This window comes from Agelaius phoeniceus, chromosome 8 (assembly GCF_051311805.1).
Source record: "Agelaius phoeniceus isolate bAgePho1 chromosome 8, bAgePho1.hap1, whole genome shotgun sequence".
Lineage (NCBI taxonomy): Eukaryota > Metazoa > Chordata > Aves > Passeriformes > Icteridae > Agelaius > Agelaius phoeniceus.
The window spans coordinates 8,182,097-8,207,387 of NC_135272.1; the positions used below are offsets into that span (position 1 = coordinate 8,182,097).

A 25,291-nucleotide genomic window follows, 5' to 3' on the forward strand; every position below is an offset into this window, starting at 1 on the left:
ACACCAATATTCACTGCATAGCTCCTGAAGGCAATTAAAAATTAATAAATCTCTTTTTTGTGTGGGGGGGGGGGTAATGAAAGAGGGTTGTGGGTGCTGCCTGAAGTCTAGTCTGGAGGGGGATCTCACTGCATTCGGTGCTTTGCTCACCTTGAACATCAAACCTGCCAGTCCCCACTTGCTGGGGGGGTACATTTGTGCCCAAGTTAGCTGATTTCTTCAACAGCTGCTCCTTTTGAGCATTGCTGGCTGTGCTGGGCACTGAGGGGTGCTGGCAGCCACCCTATGAGCTATTCAGTGAGCAGCTTTCTTTCCTGCTGTTATATTAAAACATTGCTCATCTCTTGACAAATCCCTGAGAAGGAGGTGTGGGAGAGCAGGAGTCTTCAGGGCTCCTGTCGTGCCTGCTCATGCCCCAGGAGCAGGGAAGGACCTGCCCTGCAGCCAAGGCCAAGGCTCAGGGACATTGTTCCTCCCCAGCAGGGAAAGCTGCCTTGTCTGAGAGCGTGTGCCTGGGACAAGCTGTCCCTCCAAAACTCCTTCCTTGCAGAGCAAGAACAAGGGCAGTCTGTGCTGCTGCCACCCCCTCCAGAGCCTGGGCACAAATCCCAGCTGGTGCCCACAGGGAACACAGCAAATGTGGGGGACAGACAAGGGACACTGCGGGTAGTACTGAAGGTCAGTTTATTTGCTTGACTCCCTCTTCCACAAAACCTGGAAACCATCACCTTCCAGCAAGAGACAAGAAAGCAGTTAAGAGGTGAGAGATTTAGCTCTGCAGCTCCTCCCCTACTCATGGAGCACAGGTTAGATGGCTGCTCTGAAAGGCACACAGCAGCTTGGAGCCCCCAGAGCTCCCTGGCCCAGCAGGACACCCCTCCTCACCACGCCTCCAGGCTGGCACCAGACGGGAGGGACACCAGAGCAGGAGCCCTGCAGTCCCCTCTGGGCTGCTCATGTGCTCCTGGCAGGGCTGGGCTGAGGCAGGAGAACACCCAGGGGTTGGTTCTGGGGGGATGGGGTAGAGGGACAGGGGGGCTGGTTCAGGAGGGCTGGCTCAGGAGGGCTGGCTCAGGAGGGCTGGCTCAGGGCTGCCATGCAGCAGCAGTGTGCCAGGACAAGGCTGTAGGTGGTGCGGTGTCAGAGGGGCAGGAGCTGGACTCAGGAAGGCTCTGGCATCCCAGCAGGATGGACAGACAGACAGCCAGCCAGCCAGCCCTCATTCTGGCTGTGGGGTGTAGCGCAGGTACTTCTTGCCTGAGGGCAGCTCCTTGGTGAAGACACCTTTGGGGAAGAGCTTCTTGGCCTCCTCGTCAGGTAAGGTGGGCACGACCATGACGCTGTCACCGGGCTGGGGAGCAGATGGGGACAAATGGGGACAGTCAGGAGCTGGCATGGGTGGCACTGCCCCCCTGTGAGCGATGTCCCATGCCTGGAGCCAGCAGTGAGTGGGAGCTACAGCAGGAGCCACGGGAGATGTCCAAAGGGAGAGCTGTGCCACCTGCCAACAGCATCCCACAGCCATGGCACTCCCAGGGGAACAGGGAGGGAGGAGGGGGGAGGCTGAGCCTCTCTGTGATGCTGGATGGAGCACAGCTTGCCTTGGTCTGCTCATCCATTCCTACAGTTCAGACAGCCCTGGGCAGCTGGTGCTGGCTCCCCCTTGACTCCAAGCCCTGGGGAAGATCTGCTTTGCTGGGAAGTGGCTGAGCTGGCCCAGCCCACTGGGGAAACCTTCAGAGGCAAAGCTGCCTCCAGCTGCTGCTCCCCCAGCCCGGGTGCCCCTTCAAGGGGGGCTGGCTGCCATTTCAATGCCTGTTCCCAGTGCCTGGCTGTGAGCTTTGCCCTGCTCCTCACCTTCCAGTCCACAGGGGTAGCGACCTTCTTGTATGCTGTGAGCTGCAGGGAGTCCACCACTCTCAGGATCTCATCAAAGTTTCTCCCAGTGGTGGCTGGGTACAGGATAGAGAGCTTCAGCTTCTTATCAGGGCCAAAAACGAATACCTGAGCACAGGGAGACAGTGTCAGGGGCTGGGCACATTTGTCTGCTTGCACGGCTGGATCTGCTCAGCCCTGATGCTCCTTCCCTTCCCAGGAGCTGCCTGACCACAGGTGTTGGGACAGGGGAGATGCCACGGAGGGGATCCAGAGAGCAACTGATGCCCAGGAGATGGGCTTTTGCTCTGGGAGCTCCTGTGTCCAACACCAGCTCGTTTTGCTACCTGTGCCCTTCTAGTGCAAGCACGTGAGGGGAAAGGGAAAGCCCAGCAGATCCAGCACTGACAGAAATGAGTTGGGACAGGCACGACCAGAATTGGATCACCATGACAGAACCCAAGGGAGCCAGCCCAGCTCCTGGGGGTGGCCATGCCCATCCAGGTGAGCTGCCCCACAGGCCCAGGGCAGGCTGGCAGCCGTGGCTCTGTGCTGCTGGGCAGGCCTGGTGCTGTGGGACAGGCAGGACTCACCACTCGAGCCGTCAGGGGCATCCCGTCCTTGTCCTGCTCGTCCGGGTCCAGCATGCCCAGCTTGACAGCCAGCTCCCGGTTCTTGTCAGCAATGATGGGGAAGGGCAGCTTCTCTGCAGGCTGCTCCCCGTTGTAGGCATTGATGTCCTGCAGGGACAAAGCCATGGGATGTTCCTGTGGCCCTAGCACAGAGGCAGAGGCCAGGCAGAGCCAGGAGCTCCCTGGCCCCAAGGCCTCGGGCTGGGACAGCGCAGCCAGGGTTCATAGCCTTCCATGAGTTTCCAGAAACCAGGTGACAAACCAGAAATTTTTGTGCCTCCTTGTTCTGCAGGTCAGTTCTCAGGCTGTCTATGCTCATAGCCTGGGCAGCAGTTGCTTTGCCCAGACAGTGGGCATGGAGCAACAGGGAATTCCTGCCCCTGCTAGTGACACAGAGAGCTTTAACTGAGAACTGTGCCCCTCTTCCAGTTGCCTCCTGCACTGCTGACAGGTGTGTTGGTGTCACAGCTGAAGTGGACTGTGCTCCTAAGGAGTTGTTTCTCTAGTGGCAGAGCAAACCAGCTGACAAAGAAAGGCCCAACACTTCACAGGTCTTGTGGAAGGCACCAGTTCCATCCAGTGAATCACTCACCGCTTACTTAACTAAAGGCTCTCAAAAAACTCCACTGGAAGCCTGAGTGCAGGTGCTGGGATGCTGCTCACTCATTTCTGAACCACTCCTGGCACAGAAGAGAAAACCATCCCCCTCCACAGCCCTGGAGGCTCTGCCTTGTGAACATGGTTTATGAGGCTGTACTGATCCCAACTGGACCTGCTTCACAAATACACACAAAGAAATGTATTTTGAGCATCTCCATACTTGGTTTGGACTCAACTAGAGCATTTAAGTTATGCCTGGGGTGTGCAGTGCCACCCTCCCACGTCACAGGGAACCCCAGCAGTGCTGGGAGGAGCCTGCTCAGGGCAGCACAGGCAGAGCAGCTGCCAGCATCAGAGCAAGCAGAACTCAAGGCTCCTGTCCCAGAACAGGGCAGCCTGTTCCTTCCACCCTCTGCATACTACAAGGAGACAAAAGTGACTGCAGTGCTGCTGTGAGGCTCCCTCACAGGGCTGTGCTGCATTATCAGCTCAGCTGATAACCTCAGTGTGCAAACCCCCCTGCCTTCCCCGGGCTCTGAATGTGGGGAGCAGGCTGGGCCCTGCTCACAGGGAACCCAGGGAGGGCAGGGTTGGAAATGCTGCCCCTTGGCTCTGCTCAGAGCACACCAACAGCAGCAAGAGCAGGCAGGCCCTGCACCCTCCCCATGGCTGCTGGTGCTGACAAAAGGGGCTGTAGCCCTGCCCCAGCTGCTCAGGATGCTGCAAGCAGGTCAAGTGGTGCACTCGTGGCCAAAGGTTTCCTTTCCAGCTTTGCTCTTTGCCTGTTTTCTCCCCAGGCCTCTCTGTGTCACCACAGCTCTGCAGAAAGGGGCCACTGCTCTCAGCTGGGCTGTGGCCAGGCCTGCCTTGGAAGGAAGCAGGGAATTGGTTCTGCTGTCCTGCAAACCTGCCTTGGCAGAGCAGAGCAGGAAAGGAGAGCAGAGCTGGAGAGTTCAGCTGAGGAGAAATGCAGCTGAATGCTCCACAGAGTCACAGGAGGCTGCAGATGGACATCAGCAAATGAGAGCCACCCACTACTCTCTTTAGAGCAGGGCTGGAGGATGAGCAGAGTTTCTGAGAAGTATTGTCTGAATCCTATGGACTGTAACTCGTTCCAAAATGCACGTAAGTTCCTGGCCCAGGGAGAAAACAGCCTCACAAACCACACTGTGTTGCAATAAAACACCCATGACTCCCTTCCCTAATCACTGATTTTCTTTCCAGAGTCCAAGCTGAAACCAGACATCACAGGAGGGATTGATTCACCACTGAGTCACCAAGGTGCAGGTATTCCTGGCCTGAGAGAACACTGAAACCTCTGACAGCACAGCAGGGCCTGCTCAGGGAGCTCAGGCATTCCCCCAGCCCTTGGAGAAGCAGCAACCTCCTGCCTGGGGAGCTGGGATCAATCCCTGGCTGAGCCAGAGTCCCCAGTCCTGGAGCAAGGCTCTGTTCTGTGCCTAGGGAAGGCCAAGAAGAGCTGTGACATCCCTGGCTGGAAAGCACAGCTGCCCAAAGGGACACAGGGATTCCTGGCTGCACTCTGGCCCCACCTTCCCAGGCAGATCCCATCTGCCCACTGAGACCTGGCACAAGTTTCTTTATTGTTCAGCCACCCCTCCTGCCCCCTTGCTTCCTTGCAGGCTGTGGCCCAGGTAAAAGCAGCTTCATCCAGACAGGGAGCAGAGGTGTGTTTGGGAATGCTGCACACAGGGTTCTGCCCACCCAAAATTTTGCTCACTCCAGGTCTCAATCCAGTGAAACACAGGCTGCATGGAACACTCCAGTCTTGTCCTCACCAGCTGGGTCTTTGGCTCTGGAGGATTTTCAGCTGCTTCTGTCTGACAGGTGCTGAGCTGACACTTCCAAACCTCTGGCTCCAAGGCTTCTCCCAGCCTCACAGGAAGCTCACCACAGCTTCAGTCACTGCCTTTCCATGGTTTTTCTGGAAAGCTGTCCTTCTCTGCCTCCCCTCAGCCAGCATCAAGGCTGTTCTGCCACTTTTCCTGGTCTCACCTGAGGTTGTGCCATGTGAATAATTCCATAGGATCAGCAGAGTCAGCTCATTGTTCATCTCTTTTTCAGATCACCTGAGTCTGCTGAACCCCACACATCCCTGCAGGATGAAAGAGCTCAGCACTTCCCTCCCTTGACACAAATCCCTGCTTTCCTGCAAGAAAGAGCCTGCCCTTCACAGAGCTGACTTCATGAAAAAGCTGCTTGCAAATTCAAAGGCTTTGCAGAAGTCAGCAACACCCTAACACCTCAGCTTTGACCAAGCAGCAGATGAGTCTCCCTCACAAAAGCACAACACAAATGTTCTGTTCTGGCTAATGACATGTTATTTGCTAATTTGTCTGCTGGTTTCAGCCAGTTTGAGCAGCACAGAAATCTCATTTACTGGGATTTGTACATTGCTTTTCCCAGGCCTTCTGAGGCTTGCTGGGGCATTGGCCATGCACCACTCAGGTACAAAGGCTGATTTAAGCAATAAGGCAATTAGCTGATTTCTAAAGCCAGTTAGTCACAAAGTAATGTCCAACTGAGTGTAGAAATTTCTCACCTTTAATGCCTCTTATTGCAAACACCTCTCACCCCTGGAAAATACGTGAGAACATTCCCAATTTTAAGAGCTAAGAGAGTGGCAGGTAATTCACCCAAGGATTTTTACACTCTGGCCATTTCTGTCTGAAACACTCATTTTAGACCCCTACCACCTCTAGCCCTGGCAGCATTCTCCCTGGTAGCACACACAGGCTGCCTTTGAAGTTTTTCTTTAGTTCCTTGCAAGGTCCTTCACTGAGTTATTCCATTCTCATCTCTTTTTAATACTCCCTCATGTCCATTTTACACTTAACATTCTCCTATTTGTGATTTTACAGTTAACATGTCTCCGTTTGTTTTCTCCTCCCTGCCTGAGCACGAATTGCAATTTTCTCCTCACTTCTGATGCCTCTTTTCCTTTCCTGTTTTATTACAGAACTTCCTGAGGGTCTGTGGGTAGGCTGCCTTCCTCTGAGGTTCTGGCATCACCTCCACACATTTTAACCCTTTCAGTAGTGGTGGGACAGCGGTAATATTGCTTTCCTCTTATATTGATGCCTCAGGTTTGAGCTTTTATATTTTTCAGGTTCTGTGCTGCTTTAGTGTGTGGGTATGGGCTTCATATTAGGGGATGGTGAGCTCCTGCACAGAGCAGGGAGACAAAACAATTCCTGCTCTAGCTGGGGACCAAGGACAAATGATCCAAGTCTCAGGCCCAAGAGCACAAACAAAGTGGGCTGAAGAGAGAAAAACAGGAAGGATGGGACTTGATAACCTAAAGCTGTAATTGGGCAATTAACACCAATGTGCACATAGAGCAGAACTTATAAAAGTGAGAGACCCCATGACCAGTCATCCATTTTGTGACCATTTTGGGTCCATCTTGGGTGCAGCCCTGGCTGGGCTCTTGTGCTGCCCAAGGTGGATCCATTGAGACCTTTAATAAATCCCTACTTTATTCTTTAACTCTGTCCAGCCTCTGTTCTAGCTCAGCCTTCTCAAGGCATCACCATCAAAGTGCAAAGAGCACCCTGGACTTTGTGGGGTGCTCCATGAAGATGGAGAAGACCCTCCCCATTCTCACTCTGCATTTCAGCACCGCCACACTTTGGGATGCGACACTTGTACCTCCAAGCCTGCATGGGCATTTTCTGCAGCCTTTGGAGCATGGCAGCAGCACAAGCTGGCCCTGAGGCCCCCCCAGAGCCCGTACCTTGCACCAGGAGAGGTGGTCCTGCACGCTGTCGATGGAGAGCGCGATCATCTTCACGTTGCGCTTGCTGAACTCGGGTGCCAGCTTGGCCGCCCGGCCCAGCTCCGTGGTGCACACGGGGGTGAAGTCCCGCGGGTGGGAGAACAGGATGCCCCACCTGCAATGGCAGGGAAGCAGCTGTGAAGGTCAGCTGTGGTTCTGGTTTGTGCTGCAGGCAAAGGCTGTGCTGTAAGAGCCTGAATGAGGGATGGGGGACTCCAGGGGCTCTCCAAAATGCAGTTTATTACATCCAAGGTGTTACAGCAGGACAGAGCCTGTGCCTGCAGGCAGCCCTGCAGACCCTTAGTTTAGGTTACATTGCATTCTATACTTTTCTTTGCTGAGCATCTTAATACATTAAAACCAATCTATACCTTAACTTTTATCTATAGCCTATCATAACTACTATAATTACCATATTCTTGTTACTATTCTCCAATCACTAAAAGTTAGTACATTACAGATTAAGCTAGAAGTTGCTTTTCAGTTTTCTTGCAGTGGAAAATTCTGAGATCTTTTTTCTACTTGCAGCATTGGCAGGCTTGTTTGCCTGTGCTCTCTTTCTGCTTGGTAAAAACATCTTCTTGTTTGGGGTGGGTTTATCCTTTTCTCTAAGCCATAAAAACCCCTTCTAACTAACACATCCTTTGCCTTCTTGGTTATCCAGTAAGACTAGCTCAGCAATTTTTTTCTTCTATATCAAAACTTGCTTCCATTATTTCTTCATATCCTACATTCAAAAATCTTTCTGCTAAGCATACATATCTGTGCGACTTTCTTGTCAAACTTTCATCGCTCCCAATGCTGTGCAGACTGCACAGCATGGAGTGCAGGAACAGCTCAACTCTGATAAGGAATTCCTGCCCCAGCAACTCTTCCTTCCCTATCACCAGAAACTTCCATGAGATAAGCCCTGCTCTGGGAAACTCCCTGCACCTCGCTCCCCACTCTGCCTCCAGGATCCTGCAGGAGATGCTGGAATAGCCCCTGGTGCGTCACATGGAGGTGGACACTGCTGTGTGAGGGAGGAAGTTTGGGGAGCCAGGTGTACAGTGCAGCCCAGAGACCCCACGTGTGAGGGGGTGCCTGGCCAGGTTATTGCAGAGATGGCCACTGACTCACGAGCTGGCCACTACCCCTGCACCTCACCTGCACGAGGAGACACACACAAATGTGCATCATGCAGCTCAAAAGAATGGGACAGGACCAAGCCTTAACCCAGCTGCTGCTGTGAGCTACACTTCATTAAAAGGTAAGAATTAATCAATAGTGGGGGAGGCCAGAAGTTAACATCACATTGTGGCTCCTGTTACAATGACACAGCCACCTCAGCTTGGCAGCAATGGATTTTGAGTCTTTAGAGCAGCAAACACTAATCCTGCACCTCCCAGGTAAGGTAAAGAGTGCACAGAGAAAGGCAGCAATGCAGCCCAGCAGGACAAGCTGGAGCAAAAAGGCTCTCAGGACTTCCCAGGGGCTAAAGCAAAGCCACCCCCAGCACTCCAAATTCCCTGCCAGAGACTCCTTCCACCATTTCTCAGCTCAAACCACACAGATCTTACTGCACTGATCTTCACCCGGCCCCCAGCACCACAGCAAAAGCCCTGTCTGAGAGCCTTGGGAATGCAGCTGGAGGGATGAGGTGAGGGTTCCTGCAGCTCTGCCAGGGCCGTGTGACTGCCACGGGTCACCAGGAATTATTGACGTGGAGCTCCCTGGCCATGGTGCCTGCGCTCCGTGAGCAACAGCAGCGAGCAGGAGGGGAGAGCTGCGTGCCCGGCCGGAACAGCCGCTTCCTCAAGGGCTCACAGGGCTCTTATTCCCCTCTGCCCAAGCTCCCAGTGCCCACAGCAGGGGCTGATCCAAGCCTGCCAAGCTTTACCGGGAGCGGCGTCCGGGGCGCCGTGCCCGTGTCGGGAATGGGGCAGCGGCTGCGGAACAGTGCCCGGGGGAGCAGGGCCTTTGTCACCTGGGCACACTGGGCACTCCCGGGACACCGAGCTCTGTCCCCTTTGTCACCTGGGCACTCCCAGGACACCGAGCTGTCCTTTGTCACCTTGGCACTCCCGTGGCACCGAGCTGTCCTTTGTCACCTTGGCACTCCCGTGGCACCGAGCTGTCCCTTCTGTCACCTGAGCACACCTGGGCACTCCCGGGACACCGAGCTGTCCCCAGCACCGCCCTGGGCTGAGCGCCGCTCTGGCCAGCCGGGCTTTGCCTGTCCTCTGTCCTCGGGAGCTCGGCTCGCCCTCCGGGGACGATGGGAACGGGATTCTGCCCACCGGGAATCCCGCCGTGTTCGGCGCCCCGGTTCCACGAGGAAAACCCACATTTTGGAGCGAGCCCCCGGAACCGGGTGACTCGGGACTCAGCGTGCAGAAGGAAGGAAGGAAGGAAGGAAGGAAGGAAGGAAGGAAGGAAGGAACGCGGTGAGCGGCCCCGCTCCGTCCCGCCTCACCGCGCTCCCCGGCGGCGCGGACATCCCACCCCCGCTCCCGCTCCCACCGCATCCCCGAGCACTCACGAGTCTCCCAGGAAGTCGTGGAAGCGGATGCGACCCTGCGTGGTGTCCGCCTCGAAGTTGGGCGCCTCATCCCCCAGCAGCAGCCCCGGCATGACTGCAGCTCCTGATACAATTCCCGGTGCGATTCCCGGCGCTGCTCTCGGTGCCGCCGCCGCCGCCCGCTCTGCGCCTGCGCGCCGCCACCGCCCCCTGCGCGGGCACGTGAGCGCGGGCACGTGACGGGCCGAGGCGGCGATGGCGACCTACGTGAGCGAGCTGGAGGCGGCCAAGAAGAGCCTGAGTGAGGCGCTGGGCGAGAACGTGAAGCAGTGAGTGCCCTTGGGGAGCCGGGGGAGCGGGGCTAGCGGGGCTGCGCCACCCTCCCGGCCCCTCGCGTTCTGCCGTGTTCCTGCAGAGCCTCGGCGCCGCTGCTGCCGCTGCGTGAGGGAGCAGCGCCTCTGCTCCGCTCCCTCAGCTGAGGTGCTCGGGGAGGGGAAAGAGCCGCGGTCTGGTTGAGAGGTTGGACCCTATGATCTTGGAGGTCTTTTCCAACCGCATTGATTCTGTGGTTCCCTGCTCTTCCCGAGGTACTGGGCCAACCTGAAGCTCTGGTTCAAGCAGAAGATCAGCAAGGAGGAGTTTGACCTGGAAGCGCGCAGGCTTCTCACGCAAGACAATGGTAAAGGAGCACCCGGGGTTCGCTTCCTTGCCAGGCCTGGGAAGCTCCTGCGGGCTCCGCGGTGCTTCCCGAACGGGGACAGTGCTTGTGAGGGAAATAGCAGCGGCCAGGGCTCCGGCAGCAATGGGGTTAAAATGGTGGGAGGTGCCCTGGCCTGCATGGGGAAGTCCCTGTATAACCCCGGTACTGACAGACAATTTGCCGTTGTAAATGTGATGAAAATGTAAAACATGCTGTTCGAGCAACCAAAAAGCCATTTTTTAATGTCACTGTGGAGGCACAGTCCTTTCTGCGCTTTCCCTTTGGCTGGAGCTGGAGCAGGGGCAGGAGCCTGGGTTCCCCAGGGTGCATTTGCATCAGGCAGGTCCTTCCTGCCCTTGGGACTGGCAGCTGGGGTGCTGAGGGGGAGATTCCTCGGTCCTTGCATCTCTGTGTGTCTGCAGACATGGGTGGGCATTGCTGAGCTCACTGTGGGGGCTCCTGGTTTCCATGTTTGTGATCCCTTAGGGAAAGGCAGGGAGTTTTTTTGGTGCTCAGACTCCAAAGAGGATCCTAAAACCCTCTGAAGTTGTTTTCACTTTCTCTTGTGCACATTTACTCTATGTTCCAGATAACCTTTGCAATGAAGTTCTGTTTTGTTAGAGCCTATTTGAGCTGACTTCATCTTTGTGGTTCTCATTTTGGTGTATTTGTAACAAAACCAAAAGCACTGCAGTGGGGTGCCTGCATGGCAGGAGGGGACAGCTGCTCTTCTGACTGGCTGAATACAGCAGAACTTGTCAAGCAGCTGTAATACGCTGTGTGTAATACTGAGAAGTGACCTCATTGTTTCTGTGCTGTGTGTAGTATCCTCTGTGTTGTTGTCATAGTAGTAGATTCTCAGCCCAGTAGAAGAAAACTCTCAAAAAACTTAAATTAAAAATTGACTGAGCAGGTGGGGAGAACACAACAGTGGGAAAGCTTAGGGAGCAGCTTTAGGATGGCTTTGAGGGGGTGCCTCTGGGCACTGATGTGCTGCTAATGAGCTCTCTCTCTCTCTCTCTGCACAGTCCATTCTCACAATGATTTCCTCCTGGCTATTCTCACCCGATGCCAGATCTTGGTTTCTGCCCCAGGTGAGTCCTGAGAAGCCTCATTAAGCCCTTGGTGTAACACTCTGCCTGCCACTTGTGTGTTTGGGGGTGTGTGCACAGTACCCCAATGTCCTCAGCCTTCATATTCATGGGGTTTTTTGCCACACAGGTAAAAATGTAGCAAAATGATGCTTCAGCAGGGGTGCTTCTAACCAAGCTGTGTGTGCTTGGTTAGAGGCTGATGCTGGACTGCTGCCTGTGATAATCTGGTTTGAACTCTGGGTTGGCGTCTGCTGTGAGCTGAAGGGTCAAGGCACATGCAGCCTTCTCTTTGATGTGCTTTGCTTACCTCTTTCCCTCTCCTCTGAACTTTGTTCCTGGTCATTGTGGAGAGCTGACTTTTCCTGACTCATCTTGATTTCAAGTACATATCTGATAGAAAAGTGCTTACTGGGAGCCTTGGTTGAACTATGACCTATTAACCCAGTCATCTGCAGATAGTTAACATTTTAACTTTGTGAGGATCTAGAATTACATTTTAGCTCTGTGAGTGTCTAGATTGGCTGCCCTCAGGGGTGCAGGTGTGTTTTGTTTGGTCTCCAAAAGAGCTCTCAACCCAGAGACGTGGGCAAGGGCAACTGAGCTGCAATTGGTGTGGAACTGCTGTGTAGGAAGGGAGAGGAAATTGTTACAGCTTACATGGGCTGAGACCTGAGAGATGAGTTTTTTTGAGGGAATACCTGCTACTGAGGTGCCTGTTGTAGCTAGTGGAAATAATGCCTGAAAAATTCATGGATGGCCATGAGTTTTTGTGTTGGAGCTGGTCCTTAACTCTACCAGCTGTGCTAATTAAATGTTGATTGCCCCCACCTCCAAACTTGAATTGTTTGCTGTTGATTGAACTGCAAAAACACCTTGTGTGTCCTAAACTTGTTCCCTTTAGGGAGCTGGACTCATGTAAATCAGACGGTTTATGTCTGAATCTGCTGCTCCTTGCTTTTAACCTTGAGCAATTAATTACAGCTGGATTATAAAGAGAGTGCACAGGAACAGAGATTCCCCTGATGATCACCTGGAGCAGCTGAGTCTAAATGAGGAGGGGAGGGAGGCAGAGCCTGTTCTCTGAGCTCAGCAGTGAGCTGCTGAGCATTGGGGTGCAGCTCACAGCTCAGAGGCAGTGGTCAGGCTAGAGCCTCCTGCCACGTGGCTGAGGCTGGGGTTTGTTATTCCTGTGTGCATGCTCTGGGCTCAGCTGTTCTGAATGTCACTTGTCTCTTTATGCCACTTAGTCATGGTGTGCAGCTGTCTGGTCAGGATTCCTCAGCAAACTCTCCCAGGTGTCCCTTTCCAAGGCTGTTTAGGATTGTTTGAAGGTGGGAGCCCCAGCACAGAGCAGGGTGCTGCTCCACAGGTGTTTTCCATATGCTCCTTATTTCCTGCCTGACCTGCTTTAATTTCAAGTCCCTGGAGGTTGTTTTCTTTTGTCCCATTGAGCTGCTCTCTTCAGAGCCCTGAAAGAAGCCTGGTTGTGGTGGTTCAGCAGGTCATGGCAGCCTGTGGTGGCAGCCAGCTGGCCACCAGTGCTGGTCACCTCCAGGGCTCTCAGGCAAGCTTTGGCTGGCTCTGTGGCCACAGACTGCATAAGCCAGCTTGAAAAAAAGTCAGTTTAATCGTGGCTGTGTGGTCTTAAAGATGTGGTTTGGTGCTGTGGGGCTAACAGTGCATTCTGCTGGTCCCTTCTAGCAGCTCAGCTGTGCTGTCCACAGATCAGTGCAGTCTCCCAGTGATCTGGGAGCTGAGGCTCCTCTTTCTGGGCCACTGACTGGGAGATATCTTAGAGCAAGATCTCCCTATCAGCTGTGTGTGCTCTAAGGTGGTACATGCAAGCCCAGGAAAATGCAGTATCACTGGAATACTAGCTTTTAACATCTAGATTTATCTTTCTTCCCCTAGATGCCAGTCTAACACCTGCTAGTTGGGTTTTTTTGTTTTGTTGTGGTTTGGTATTTTCTCTCTCTCTCTCTTTTTTTTTTCCCTCCATGTAAGAATGGAAAGCTAACAGGCTTTTATCTCTACCACTGAGTTTGGGTAGAAGGTGTTTACTTGATGATTCATGGAAATAAGTAACTTTAAAGAAGTGTTTTTGAGGCACTTGGCACACCATCACAAGGGTTGTTGATGCATGTACTTTCCACCTTCTTGTGAGAGACAAAGGGAAAATAACCATGTGTGGTCAGTGGTCAAGTTGTACTTGATACTGTACTGGAACAAGAACCCTTGGGGAAGGTATTTTTCAGGAGTGATTATAGTATATCTTGAACATGCAAACAAACCCATCTGGTCCCAGTTTTGCTGCCTCTTGTACTAGTGGTTCCACCTGGGATTTAGGGAGCAGTTGGTGACTGTCACCCTTTTTGAGGATGCTTTGCATTTCCCCCTCTCATCTGCTCCGGCTGTCAGTCACCCAAACCACTTGAAATCCCAGTTGCACAGCCTCTCTGGCATGGGCCATCTAGGGCTGGCTGCTGCAGAGGCAGGGAGGTGTGTTGTCCATTCTGATGTCAAGGATGACCATTTGGGGTCAGCTCTCCTGGCTCTGTCCTCTCCCGAGTCCTTGTGCCCTGCCAGGCTCCTAGCTGGTGGGATGGGGTGAGGAGCAAGAAATCCCTGGGCTCTGTGCTCTGCAGGAGTGAAAACATCTCTGTGTCACCAACATTGTTCTTGGCACTCATCCAAAACATAGTCCTGTGCAAGCTACCATGGAAGAAATGACCCTTTTTCCTCCCCAAACCAGCACACTGGGATTTTTTCTTCCCCAAAAAATTCCATCAAGAGAGACTCTGATTTAAATCCTTTCTTAACCTTGCATGGACTTGCTTACTAAGCTGACCTTGTTTGTTGGACAGATGCAAGCACTCAGGGTAGCAAGGTTTCTTGAGTTAATATGTATCTTGTTGCAACTGTTCCTTCCTTTCTTAGTTAAATGTTAGCAGTAAAACTGAGACAATTGCAAACACTTGAGTTAGTGATGTAAGGATTTAATTTATTTGATAATAGTCTGAAGCCAATTAAAAGATGGTTTGGTGAATTAGAACTCATGTGGAATAACAGCAGCATTTTATTTCATCAGGTTTGTCCACAGGCTTTGCTTAGAGGGCTTTCAACTGTGAGATTGGCTCAAGTTGCTCCTCTTTGCTGCTCCCAGAGTACTGAGAAGGGAGGAAAAGTAAGAAAATAACAGTATGAGGAGAGCAGAGGAATATGCAGAGGAGAGCCAGCAGAATATCAACCAGATATCAGCAGAATAGCTGACCAAAACCCTTGTTCCTGCAAGAAGATTAAAACAAACAACCCCCCCAATTGAAGATCAAGTAAACAGGCGTGGGAAATGTGTGTTTTCTCTCTGTCTGCTTCTTCCTGTGGTGACTTTCTCTGTTTCTTTGTCCTTTCCTCATGCAGCATGTCAGGCAAACCTGACAGGCTCTGTCTGGACTGGCTGGTGCCATCATGATGGTGCCATGCAGAGATGTGGCAGCTCCTAGAAAAATGGTTTTAGCTCTTGCTGATCGTTGAAGGCAGAGCAGCAGCTGTGGCTTGTTAAGGTCTGATTCCTTTGCTAGCAAGATTAAATAAAATCTGCATTCATCTCTGAAGTTTCATGTCTGAGCCAACCCAGCCTTGTCATTTGTGGCCAGGAAGGCAAGTACTGGTTTCTTAGAATGCTAGAGGGAAATTTTGCTTTCTTCATCTAGTGCAAGTTGGGCTTGGTAATATGAAAACCTGGAAAAGGAACCAAAAATTGTGCTATGGGCTCCTTATAGTGGGGAATAGGAGATTGTATCTCACCTTTTCCTTGTTTTAAGCTGAGTTTGGCTAAGTTCTTGTTAAACATGCACGTTGAGATTCAATTAATTTGCATCTTTCAGATCTACTGTCAAAGCCTATAAATTTAGTTGCCATTTAATTTAAAACCTACTGTATTATTTTTCTTAAAAAAGGTATTTCAGAAATTCAGACTTAACTGTAGCTTATTATATCTGCATAACACTGACAGAGGAAAGAGTGTTTGCAATTTCCATCTCCACTCATGGCACTTTCTCTGGTCACAAATGAGGCTGTGAATGAGCTGTGTGAGAGCTGATGTGGTTCTCCACAGTGGTTTCCTATGCTCCATTATTAGGGCCTCTCCTGTGATGTATTGATGAGCAATGACACCAGCCTTACAAGTTTTGGGGAGGTTTTATTTATTATCTTTTAATTTCTTAAATTGACCAGTGGATTTTGACAACAGGGTTTGTAGGCTATGGGTTTCCACCTCTCTGATAGCATGTAGCTAAACTTCTTGGTCAACTTTTTTTTTTAATATAGGGAGAATGTGCCATCTCTGTGTGTGTAGGTTATTTTTAATCCCTTCTTAGCAGCTGACCATTCAAAAACTAAACCTGAATCCTTCAGCTGAGCCTGATCCTTTTAGAATATTTTTTTTCCAAAGCAGAGGGCATAGTGGTTGTGCTCCAGCTGTGAGTGTGGGAAGCTCCCCATAGCCAAGGACTTCTAGCCAGCCTCATTCCTTACAAACAGGGCTGTGGTATAATTGTGTTTGAGTTTCTGACTACAGCAAATTAACCATAGTTAATTCTCAATTACAGCAGATTAAGCATAGTTGGGAGAGCCAGAGATAAACCCACAGATTGGTGTGAAGCTGGTGAGAACTGTGAGAGGAGAGACCTACAGCTGGGTGTTGGTCAGTGAGGCTGGCCAGGCTGTGGGTGGTGAGATGTGGAAAGGCTGCTGTCACCTCTTGTCTCTAGAGGAAATGGCAAATTCTGGCTGAGGTGTGGCCAGGGAATGTCCAAGACATTGCTGTGCTGTCAGAGCTGCCTGGCAGGGAGCTCCAGGCTCTGCTTTGGGGGCAGCTGAAGTGCCTTCAGAGCTGAGCTGTCCAAGTTCCCTGCAGTGGGACACGCTGAGGGCACGCTGTGCTCCAAAGGAAGAGGATGCTCACTTGCAGGGCCGGGCTAGGCAGGAGGGTGCTGGAGGCACACAGCACAGGCTGCTCTGCAGCCACAAGAGGGCTGTCCAGCCTCTGAGTTGCACTTGTTCCCAGCCAGCAAGCACACACACATCCAGTGCAGTGCTGTCCTAAGCCAGTGTTCCTGAAGGAATTAATTGCTCACAGATGCTGTAAGCCTGTCAGCAGGAAATTTGCTAGGCTGTCCTTGCCAAGAGCTGTGTGATTATCAGGATGTGGTTTGGCCTGCTGTAGGGGTAGCTGTTAGACAGCATTAAGTGGACTTTAGAGCTGATGATATGACCAAATGTATTTATTTATTAGTACTAAACAGGAACCTCTTTTTCAGCTGTTTGCTCACCGGTCACATTAGTGACATCCTGGTCCTGGGCTCAGTGGCCTCTGCAGTTCTTCCCCCCTCTCCTTCTCTTCAGTGTAGCAGAACAGTCAGCTTGATGTAGTGGTGTTTAATAAGGATCCATGACAAATCTTGCTGAAGCAGCAGGAGAACTGGGGAGTCAGGCTGCTCAATTCAGATGATTTAGCATCTGACCTGATCCAGGAGTGGGTGAGAGGAGAACCCACCTCCAGGTAAGAGCTTTAGGCAAGCTCTTACCTTCCTGATGGAACAAACAGCTTGTTCCTTCCTTTTGGATTTTCTTACAGGCTGTGCTTATCTCTCTCCTTCCACTGTGGGTTTTGTGTGGTGTGTGGACAGAAATTGCTACACAAGTCATGGGTGTTGTGAGTGAGTCAAAATAGCAAGGGGCTGACAAAGGAAGGGAGGGGCTACCAAAGATGTTCTCCCCTCTTTGCTATGGCTGTTGATTTTGGGTTGAGGCTTAACAGGTGGCCAAATGTTAAGGGTTTCATCCTGGCCCTAAATCAGCAACACTGAGTGGGTGTTTTGTGTTTTTTTGGTTTTTGTTGTTTGTTTGTTGGTTGGTTTGTTTTGGTTTCTTTTTCCTTTCAATTTGTAGAAGGTGCTGGATCTCTGCCATGGCCAGGTGGCTCTGCAACTAAACCTGGAAAACCCAAAGGAAAGAAAAAGATTTCTTCAGTTCGCCAAAAGTTTGATGTAAGTGTCTGTGGTTCTCCTTACATCTGCCAAATTCCTAAAACAAGTGATTTACTGTTTATTCAGGCAGTCAGATAGAATTCTCTGACTAACTCTCAAAGTGTTAGAAGTGAGATCCTGGGTGTAATGTTTTCAGAAGGTCAAGTTGTTTCAGAGCTGAGAATGCCTTTTAAAGGTGCTATTTTCTGGTAGGTGGCACAGAAACGTGCAAGATCCGGTTCACTTTGCAGCAGAGGCTCTGTACATCCACCCTGCACTGTCACACCCCTGTTCTGCACTTGTTTCTGTGCTGCCGGACCAGTGTGGAGGGGAGATTTGGGATTAGGCACTCTGTGTGTGCTTCAGAGACTAAAGGAATCCAAAGAAATGCAAGTCCAGCTGAAGGCTGCTTGTATTTAGGAATCCTCAAATTACTTTGCAGTGCTCACAGCTGCAACCTCTATTGTGATGTTCTGAATTCATACTGTATTACCTTGCCTGTCTTAAAACCTGACTGTAACTCTTGAGTTCAGTAGCAAGTAGATGAGAGTTCGAGAAGCAAGTTGTGATGTAGTGGAAGTCTTGGAATTTGATTTACTCACTACCCTTAGGATGCACCAGATTTCTAGTGTGTGTTGTTCAGGAATGCTTGGCAGTAAGCACTGTATGAAGTGCATCTTATGATTAATGGGCTTTTCTGGTACTAATGGGATTCCTGAGTAGTGTGAATGTGCAAGTGCCTTGGTATTTCATGTTTCCCTCACTGGTCAGAATAACAGCTGTGAATGACCACAAGTCCATTCCAGTTGGCTTCTGCTCTCCCAAACCATATTCCTCTTGAGAGTTGCTTACGTTTTGAAGGTCTTTTTTTCCAGGCATGTGACTTTCCTGTAATGAAAGCATAAATCTTTAGAATGATGGGGAGGGAAACCTGCTTTCACATCACCAGTGGGTGGATTGGTTTTTCACTCTGAGTTAAATGCCACACTGTCCTTTGACTAAAGCAGCCCCCCTTTCTCCCCTGAAACTAAGATGTGAGAAATCCACTTTGCTGCTTATTCATTGTTCATATTTAAAGTGTGTTTGTCGTGGTGCCCCATAAGAGCCTTGCAGCAATCTCCATTCCACAGCTATTGGAAAGTAGAGGGAGTGTGTTGAGTCTGTTTCCTTGTGGGTCAGAGCTGGGCCAAGCACATGGCTGGGCTCAAGGATCAATAATTTCCAGTTGCTTTGTCCCCCCCTTTATTTGGAGACTGAGGAGCCATCACAGTCACTCAGAGCTTGAGACACAATGCAGCCAAGGATTTGTGCTGGAATACATATGGCTTGGGAAATGCCACCTTCTAGTATGAATTCCTCTTCTGTGATGAGTATTTTTGCTAAATTACTGAGTCAGTTCAGAAAAATAGTCATATTCCATCTCAGTGGCTGTTCTGTAACACAGCTCTGCTTAGAGTAGTGAAAGTACACAGGGAGCCTGGAGTATGAAATTAGTGCTGGAATTGGGCTAAGTTTAAAGCATTAGAGAAATGTAAGAATCAATCACACAAGTTTAGGATCATGGGTTTTAATCTGGAGGGTAACTGTACAGATGGTAAGTAAAAATGCACCCTTCTGTACAAGGAATTACTAAATAGATGAGAACTTTTCAACACAGAAAGTGTCTGAGAGATGTGAAAGTCCAGTCACTGGCCTGGGTAGTGTGAAAGGAGATAAAAGAGGCAGTCACTGACTGCATTTGAGATTCCCAGGAGAATCAAACAAATCTGGCAGGTGGGGTGGTACAGAGCAGACCAGAGCAGGTGAGTCTTCATGTGGTGTGTAGAATTTCTTGCTGCGGTGGGTTGTGGATACCCAAAGTTCAGGTGGTTTGGGGTGCTACTGAACAAGTCCAGTGAAAGGATACCAACACTGACTTAACAATTTCTTCGGTCACAAGCCATTGGGGAGGATTTTTAAAGGATTTTTTTATAGATGTAAGCTTTCTGACTGGAGAAGGGATGTCCCCTAGATGAACCAAAGGGTCTGAATGAATATTACCTTATGCTTTAATGTTGTGTTCCTGTCAGCACCGGTTCCAGCCTCAGAACCCACTGTCGGGAGCCCAGCAGTTTGTGGCAAAGGATCCTCAGGAGGATGATGATTTGAAGCTGTGCTCTCACACCATGATGCTCCCCACACGTGGCCAGCTGGAAGGAAGGATGATTGTCACTGCCTATGAGCACGGGCTGGACAATGTCACCGAGGAGGCAGTGACAGCTGTTGTGTATGCTGTGGAGGTGAGGCTGGGCTGGGGGGCTGCAGTGCTCCCGTGACAGCAGCAGCAAAAGGCTCTGTGTGCAGTCTGGGGCTTTGCCCCCCTGCATGGGGTGGAATCCTGCTGTTCTGATTGTTCTCCAATTGTCCTTTTGTCCCCAGAGTAATGTGAGAATGGAGAATCTCGTGCCCTAGATGTAAAGTCTGGGACTTCTGCCTGCAAGTGTTAGTTTTAATGTACTTGCACAATACCCCAGGCATGCTGAAGTAGCTGCTGTGGAAAGTGCTATTCCTGTCACTTAAAAGCAGGGACAGAATGGGAATGCCAGTTTGACCAGTTCTATAAAAAGCAATCTGTTACAGGCACAGTGTCTGGCCTGGCCATGAAGGGACACAAGCAGGTGATACCTTATCCAGGTGAAGTCCTGGTTTGGCTCTGGCCATTGGTGGTGCATCACTGTACACGTCCCAGGAATGACACAGCCACTGCTTGGAGCACTGATGTCTGGTTGGTTTTCTGCACTCAGCATGTGGAGGCCACCTGAGTTCCCATCTGGACTGAGGCCAAATGAAGAAGTTGTCTGCTTGTTTTTTCCAGACAGTTCCTTCTCCAGCACTGTTCAGGCAAATGAAAAAGATGAGTGAGGGGCTTTTCACTGTCATGTCAGGACGTGCATTTCAGTTCAAGTGTAGCATCCAGTGTCAGTTATGAAATCTTAACTTTTGATCAAAGGTTGGGAATTTCCTAGCATCGAAGACACCCCTTTGACATTTGAAGCAGGGCATCACATATTAAAGTATAGTTCACAGGCTCATGTTTACAGTCCTCAAAGTGCCATGTTCTCTGTATCCAAGGGCTGGATAATGAAAACCTCCTGTAGCTTGTCCAGATATTGGTTCCCTTCCATCTTTAGGTCCCTGTCATAGCAGCACTGCTTCTGTCTTGCCATTTGTTGAGGCCCTTCTATCCACGAGTGAATGAATCAGCACATGTCACAAGATTGGTTTTCCTTGCAGAACCACCTTAAGGACATTCTGACCTCTGTGATATCCAGGAGGAAAGCCTATCGTCTGAGGGATGGCCATTTCAAGTATGCCTTTGGAAGCAATGTCAACCCTCAGCCATATCTGAAGAACAGTGTTGTTGCTTATAACAACTTAATTGAGTGGTAAGGAGCTGGCAGCACGCTGATAATGTACATGGATTTTGCTGGTCTTGGAATTACTCCATGGCTCAGTTGCATCTTGTATGTGTGTTGATGGTGTCTTGCTTTCACCAGCTAGGAAGGCATTGGTATGGAGGATTGTGCAGCTGAACAGGGAGTGAGAATATGGGGATTTCCCAGCACTGGAGTGAGGACCTGCAGGACACTGCCATCCTGTCATTTCCTGCATGCAAATGTGTTTATGGTTCTGTGGCACATCTTTCCAGTTAGCAGGGCTTTGAGGTCCTTCTGTTTGGAGTCTGTGTCAAAGAGTTTGTGCAGTGCATCTGGCAGTGTTTGTGTACGAGAAGGCAGTTTTGTTTGTCTGTGGCAGCTTCTAGCAGTTGACAGGAGGTCGTGGGTGTTTGAAGATTTGATTGTAGCGCTACAAACAACTCTGCCTAACGGCCAGTGTTCCAGCTTAATGTTGTGTGTGCCTTAATTTTTATGCTGGGTAGAAACTACTGGATGCAAGTAACAAAAAGTTGCACAACTGAGACCATTTAAGCAGGGCTGGAGCATGTTGAGGCTCAGTCCACACTCCTTGTTAAACCGGAATTTAAAAGAAATTTTTATTAGAGCTAAAATAATTTTATGTACCACATCTGTGGTGCAGAACAGGAAGGCTCCTGCTGTATGACAGCCACAGCTGGTGCTGGTTTGTGACTGGGATGTTTTCTGCCTGCTCTGCCCTCAGCCCCCCGAGCAGCACCACGCCCTCAGCAGGTCAGAGCCTGGCCCCCCCGCCCGCTCCTGATGATGCTGAGCAGCAGGCAGCCCTGCTCCTGGCCTGCTCTGGGGACACCCTGCCAGCATCCCTGCCTCCAGTCAACATGTACGACCTCTTTGAGGCACTGCAGGTAAGCTGGTCATGTCACACCTTCGTGTCACAGGCAGCGCCGCCCTGGGTGCCAGCTGCAAGCCTTCGGCGTGGTTTATGTGCATGGAGGGGGACTTGTTTTCTCTTCCCATAGTCCCTTTCCTTCTTTGGCTTTGATTTGTTCCCACTGTTAACTGCTGGTTTAATGCCTGTTCTGATCCCCTTGGTCACAGAGCTGAGGAGGAAATCCCTGTCTCACAGCTGTGTAAGACAGGTGAACTCTTATTAGAAATGAGCTGGGTGGATTTTGACAGTGCTGCAGAAAAATACCTTACCTGGCATGTCCCTTCTTACTCTTCATTGTTCCACCTGGGTACTTAGAGGAATACCTGGTCCTGGCATGCAGGCCACTGCAGTGGGTTGGCTGTGATCACCCCAGCCCTGGGGAGGCATTTGAGGTTAGCTGGGTGAATTTTCATTGGCAGTGTATGGCTGTGGTTCCCTCCTCCTCTGGCAGTTGTGGGGGCATTGCCACTTTGAATGTCTAAAATTAGTTGTTAGAAATTCCCCCTTGATGATCTGTACTGTTGTGAACAGGCCTTGGGATTTTGTCTGACAGCTGTGGATACAGACCACAGAGCTGTAATCAAGCATTCACCTCATGTTTAGTCAGAATTGTTATTTCTATGGTTTTGATGATCAGTTATTGATTGCCACCCCAAGAGCAAAATTACTATTTCCTTACCATGGCACTCCCTTAGCAAGTGGTGTAAGAGGTGGTTGTGCTGTGCTGGCTGCTCTGGCAGTGCTGGCAGGGAGCAGCTCTCCCTGTGAGATTCCCTTTGTTCCCACTCTGCAGAGCTGGCCCCTGTGGTAGAGGGAGATTATTCCCTGGTAACATGGGCAAATGTGTATGGAAGTGTGCAGCTTGTTTCCCACCATGCCTTTCCAGGTGCACAAAGAAGTGATCCCTGCACACACAGTCTATGCTCTAAACATTGAGAGGATTGTCATGAAGCTCTGGCACCCCAACCATGAGGAGCTGCAGCAGGACAAGATCCACCGGCAGCGCCTGGCCGTGAAGGAGGGGCTCCTGCTCTGCTAGAGCTGGGCAGCCCTGCCAGCCCTCAGGTGGCTCCAGCCTGCTCCTGGGACTTGGCATTCAGGTGCTCCTTACAAACCTGTGTCAGCATCTCCAGGATGATGTGATTTATGAGTCAGCTTTTCCTATGGAAATGGGACTGAGTTGTGGGACACTTCTCTGCTTCCCCAGAGTCATGTGCCGTGGAGGACTTGCAGCAATGCCACTCAATTGGGAAAGAGAAATGAGACATATTTGCAAGGACTGTTTTTAGGAAAAATAAATGTGAGAGTGGAAAGAGTTGGTTTTAAATAAGGTGTGCTCTTGTTTTCTTTTGTGAGCATGGAGAATCTGCCTCCTTGCCCTCACTTCTCAGATAGTTTCCCTCCTGAGCTCAGAATCCAGAGGTCTTGTCCAGCTTCTGTTGCAGTTAGTGGGATCCTTTTCATCAACTGGTTATGAGGTGGGCTCTTGTGCAGATGAGCAATTCTGTAAGCTGATGTTGTTCCTCTCCTACCAAGGGAACTTCTGCTTCGAAACTGTGACAAAACAAAACTATGACAAAAGGGAATTGTCTTGGTGTTGAAGACTCCTTGGATTTGCAGCATGAACAAATCTCTCCTTTTGCTTCCTTGTAAAAATATGCAGGCTTGTATTACTTCATTATGACATTATGCAGCCACACCTCCTCACATGGGAGATGTGCAGATCACTGTGTAAAAGGAGAAATCCCACCTTGTGGGTTTTAGGTGCTCTGCTGTATTCCTGAGTCAGCTCTGGGAACTAGCTTATTATGACAAGAGAATTCCATTAAAGTGTCCTAATTACTACATGGCCTGGGTTTGACCTCAAACATGAAGGTACCTGCTGAAGTGTGACTCACTCACTGTGCCTCCAGATTAATGGAATTGAAACAGCTTCTTCTGGGGGAAAATGAAAGGGGAAGCTCATGGTTCCACTTCATTCTGGTTTTCCTATATGGAATGTATTTGGATGGGAAACTTGTCATATTTCTTGTGAAGTTTTCTTCTCTGCTGTACCTCCAGGACTGAGGAGGGTGTAGATCCCTGATGTTTCTTCCCAGTTACTGTTTTTATAACTTCCTTTCCTGTCCCCTGTGACTGTTCATGTTGCACCAGCATTGTAACAATGGGCTGTGCAGCTATCCCCGTGTTCCTGGCTTTCCTGCATCCCCTTTGGGATGTGCTGTGCAGTCAGGCATAGCAAGAGGCACTGCCTGGACAGGTATTGGTGACTCTCTTCATGAGAAGATCATTTTAGGATTATGAAGAAACTGGGAAAGGCAAGGACACAGAACTGCAGCAGGGCTTGGCAGGATGGGAGCAGTTGTAGGTAGGTCTGGCACTGTGTGGTTCAGAGGGGAGTGGGGGAGAAAAGATGGGCAATTCCTTTTGGTCCTTTTCTTTTGATTGCTTTGTTTTTCTGTATTTAAGCTGGTCAAAGTGAGTCTGAGCTTAAAAGTTGACCTCAGTGGCTTTTACCATGAGAGTTTTTGAAAGCAGTGTTTAACCTTAGTAGCTGTGTGGTGGTGTGATCATCAAGCCACCCAAAATACAGCCTGTGGGGTGTGGGAGGGAGATTTCCCAGGTAGTTATGATGCTTCTGGTGTAAAATGAAAGCAGTAAGTTTGTTTGCTAGAAACTCTGGGGCAGCTCTGAGGATCTCAGATGTGAAGAAAGCACCCAGCCTCTGGCAGCATCACAGGCAGGTTCTGAAACAAAGTGCAAAGTGTGGCACTAGAATCTCCCTGCTGTTTGCCTGAGCTTTGTTCTGAAGAGCCAAGTCATCTATTCCACCCTGCCAAAGTGGAGTGTTTGGTACAGCTGTTGCACAACAAAGGCTCCCACAAGGAACTCATGTCAGCTGCATTGCAGAGATCTGAAAACTGAAAGGCGCATGTTCTCAAAGCACTTTGCCATGAAGTGTGAGTTTTTGTGAGAAGCAATGCTTTACAGGCTTCTTGGGTGATGAGCTGCAAGGGATCACAGAACATTCTGAGTTGGAAGGGAGCCACAAGGACCAGGAGTCCAACACTTAAGGGAATGGCCCATATGGGGATCAGACCCATTATGAGCTCTGTGCTCTAACTGAGCGAATCCCTGTGGCTGGCTGGAGGCTGCTTTTCCATTCCCTGCTGAAAGAAGGGCCAAGCTCAAAATTAGAGCAGGTTGTTTATTTCCAGAGATGAGACCAGAGAAAGCAGTGCCATCTCCAGTTCTGCTGTGTGAGCATGTGGATAGTGAAGGTTTTCCTAGGACCCCTGCCCTAAGAGCAAGGTGCTGGTACTGACAGGTATCACTGTTAGGCTGTGACATGACATGTGTCTCTTCACTACAGTAGTCAGCCCTCTAAAATGAATAAATAACACTGCTGAACTTCAAAGCAACACAGAAAATAGTTTGGCAGGGTCTGGCTTTTCCCCAAGATCCACCCAGAACCTGCCAGCTCTGTGGCAAGCTAAGCTTGAGCAGATGTTAGCTCAAAAACCTTCAGTGGAACTTACCTTGGGCAACCTGGTGTGCTTTTAGTGGCCTTCACCATTGAAGGATTTTTCCTCTGACCCCTGCCTCTTGCTGCAGGCCTGGAATTTATTACAGTCATGCCAGATTATGGAAGGACAGAAGGGAAGGGATAAGACAGCACCTGCCATGTCCTCAAGAGTGAGAATTGCATCTTATGCTC

At 50.4% G+C, this 25,291-nt stretch overlaps 2 protein-coding genes and 1 long non-coding RNA gene across 3 annotated transcripts; 2 read left to right on the top strand and 1 right to left on the bottom strand.

The window, feature by feature from the left end:
- Nucleotides 1-667: 667 nt before the first annotated feature.
- PRDX6 (peroxiredoxin 6) lies at nt 668-9,617 on the bottom strand. Its single transcript, XM_054638561.2, has 5 exons — nt 9,428-9,617; nt 6,865-7,021; nt 2,469-2,615; nt 1,858-2,004; nt 668-1,351 (listed from the first exon to the last, which is right to left on the bottom strand). Exons 1-5 carry the CDS (start codon nt 9,517-9,519, stop codon nt 1,220-1,222), a joined length of 675 nt encoding a protein of 224 aa, XP_054494536.1. The 5' UTR covers nt 9,520-9,617; the 3' UTR covers nt 668-1,219.
- LOC143694620 (uncharacterized) lies at nt 2,612-6,617 on the top strand. Its single transcript, XR_013183190.1, has 2 exons — nt 2,612-4,232; nt 4,332-6,617. It is a non-coding gene; the product is annotated as an uncharacterized LOC143694620 (long non-coding RNA).
- On the top strand, nt 9,603-23,418 carry TADA1 (transcriptional adaptor 1). Its single transcript, XM_054638559.2, has 8 exons — nt 9,603-9,735; nt 9,994-10,085; nt 11,135-11,200; nt 17,150-17,247; nt 19,296-19,505; nt 20,500-20,651; nt 21,385-21,547; nt 22,460-23,418. The coding sequence occupies exons 1-8, from the start codon at nt 9,662-9,664 to the stop codon at nt 22,610-22,612; spliced, it is 1,008 nt and encodes a 335-aa protein (XP_054494534.1). The 5' UTR covers nt 9,603-9,661; the 3' UTR covers nt 22,613-23,418.
- The last annotated feature ends 1,873 nt before the right edge of the window (nt 23,419-25,291 follow it).

Excerpts from the sequence above, each read along its gene's own strand:
- PRDX6 (XM_054638561.2), bottom strand. The coding sequence starts at position 9,519 with ATGCCGGGGCTGCTGCTGGGGGATGAGGCGCCCAACTTCGAGGCGGAC. Across the intron at positions 2,616-6,864 it reads ACCACCTCTCCTGGTGCAAG|GACATCAATGCCTACAACGG; the intron begins GTACGGGCTCTG and ends TTGTCCCTGCAG. Across the intron at positions 1,352-1,857 it reads CTACCCCTGTGGACTGGAAG|CCCGGTGACAGCGTCATGGT; the intron begins GTGAGGAGCAGG and ends TCTGCTCCCCAG.
- TADA1 (XM_054638559.2), top strand. The coding sequence starts at position 9,662 with ATGGCGACCTACGTGAGCGAGCTGGAGGCGGCCAAGAAGAGCCTGAGT. Across the intron at positions 10,086-11,134 it reads GCTTCTCACGCAAGACAATG|TCCATTCTCACAATGATTTC; the intron begins GTAAAGGAGCAC and ends CTCTCTGCACAG. Across the intron at positions 19,506-20,499 it reads CTGTTGTGTATGCTGTGGAG|AACCACCTTAAGGACATTCT; the intron begins GTGAGGCTGGGC and ends TTTTCCTTGCAG.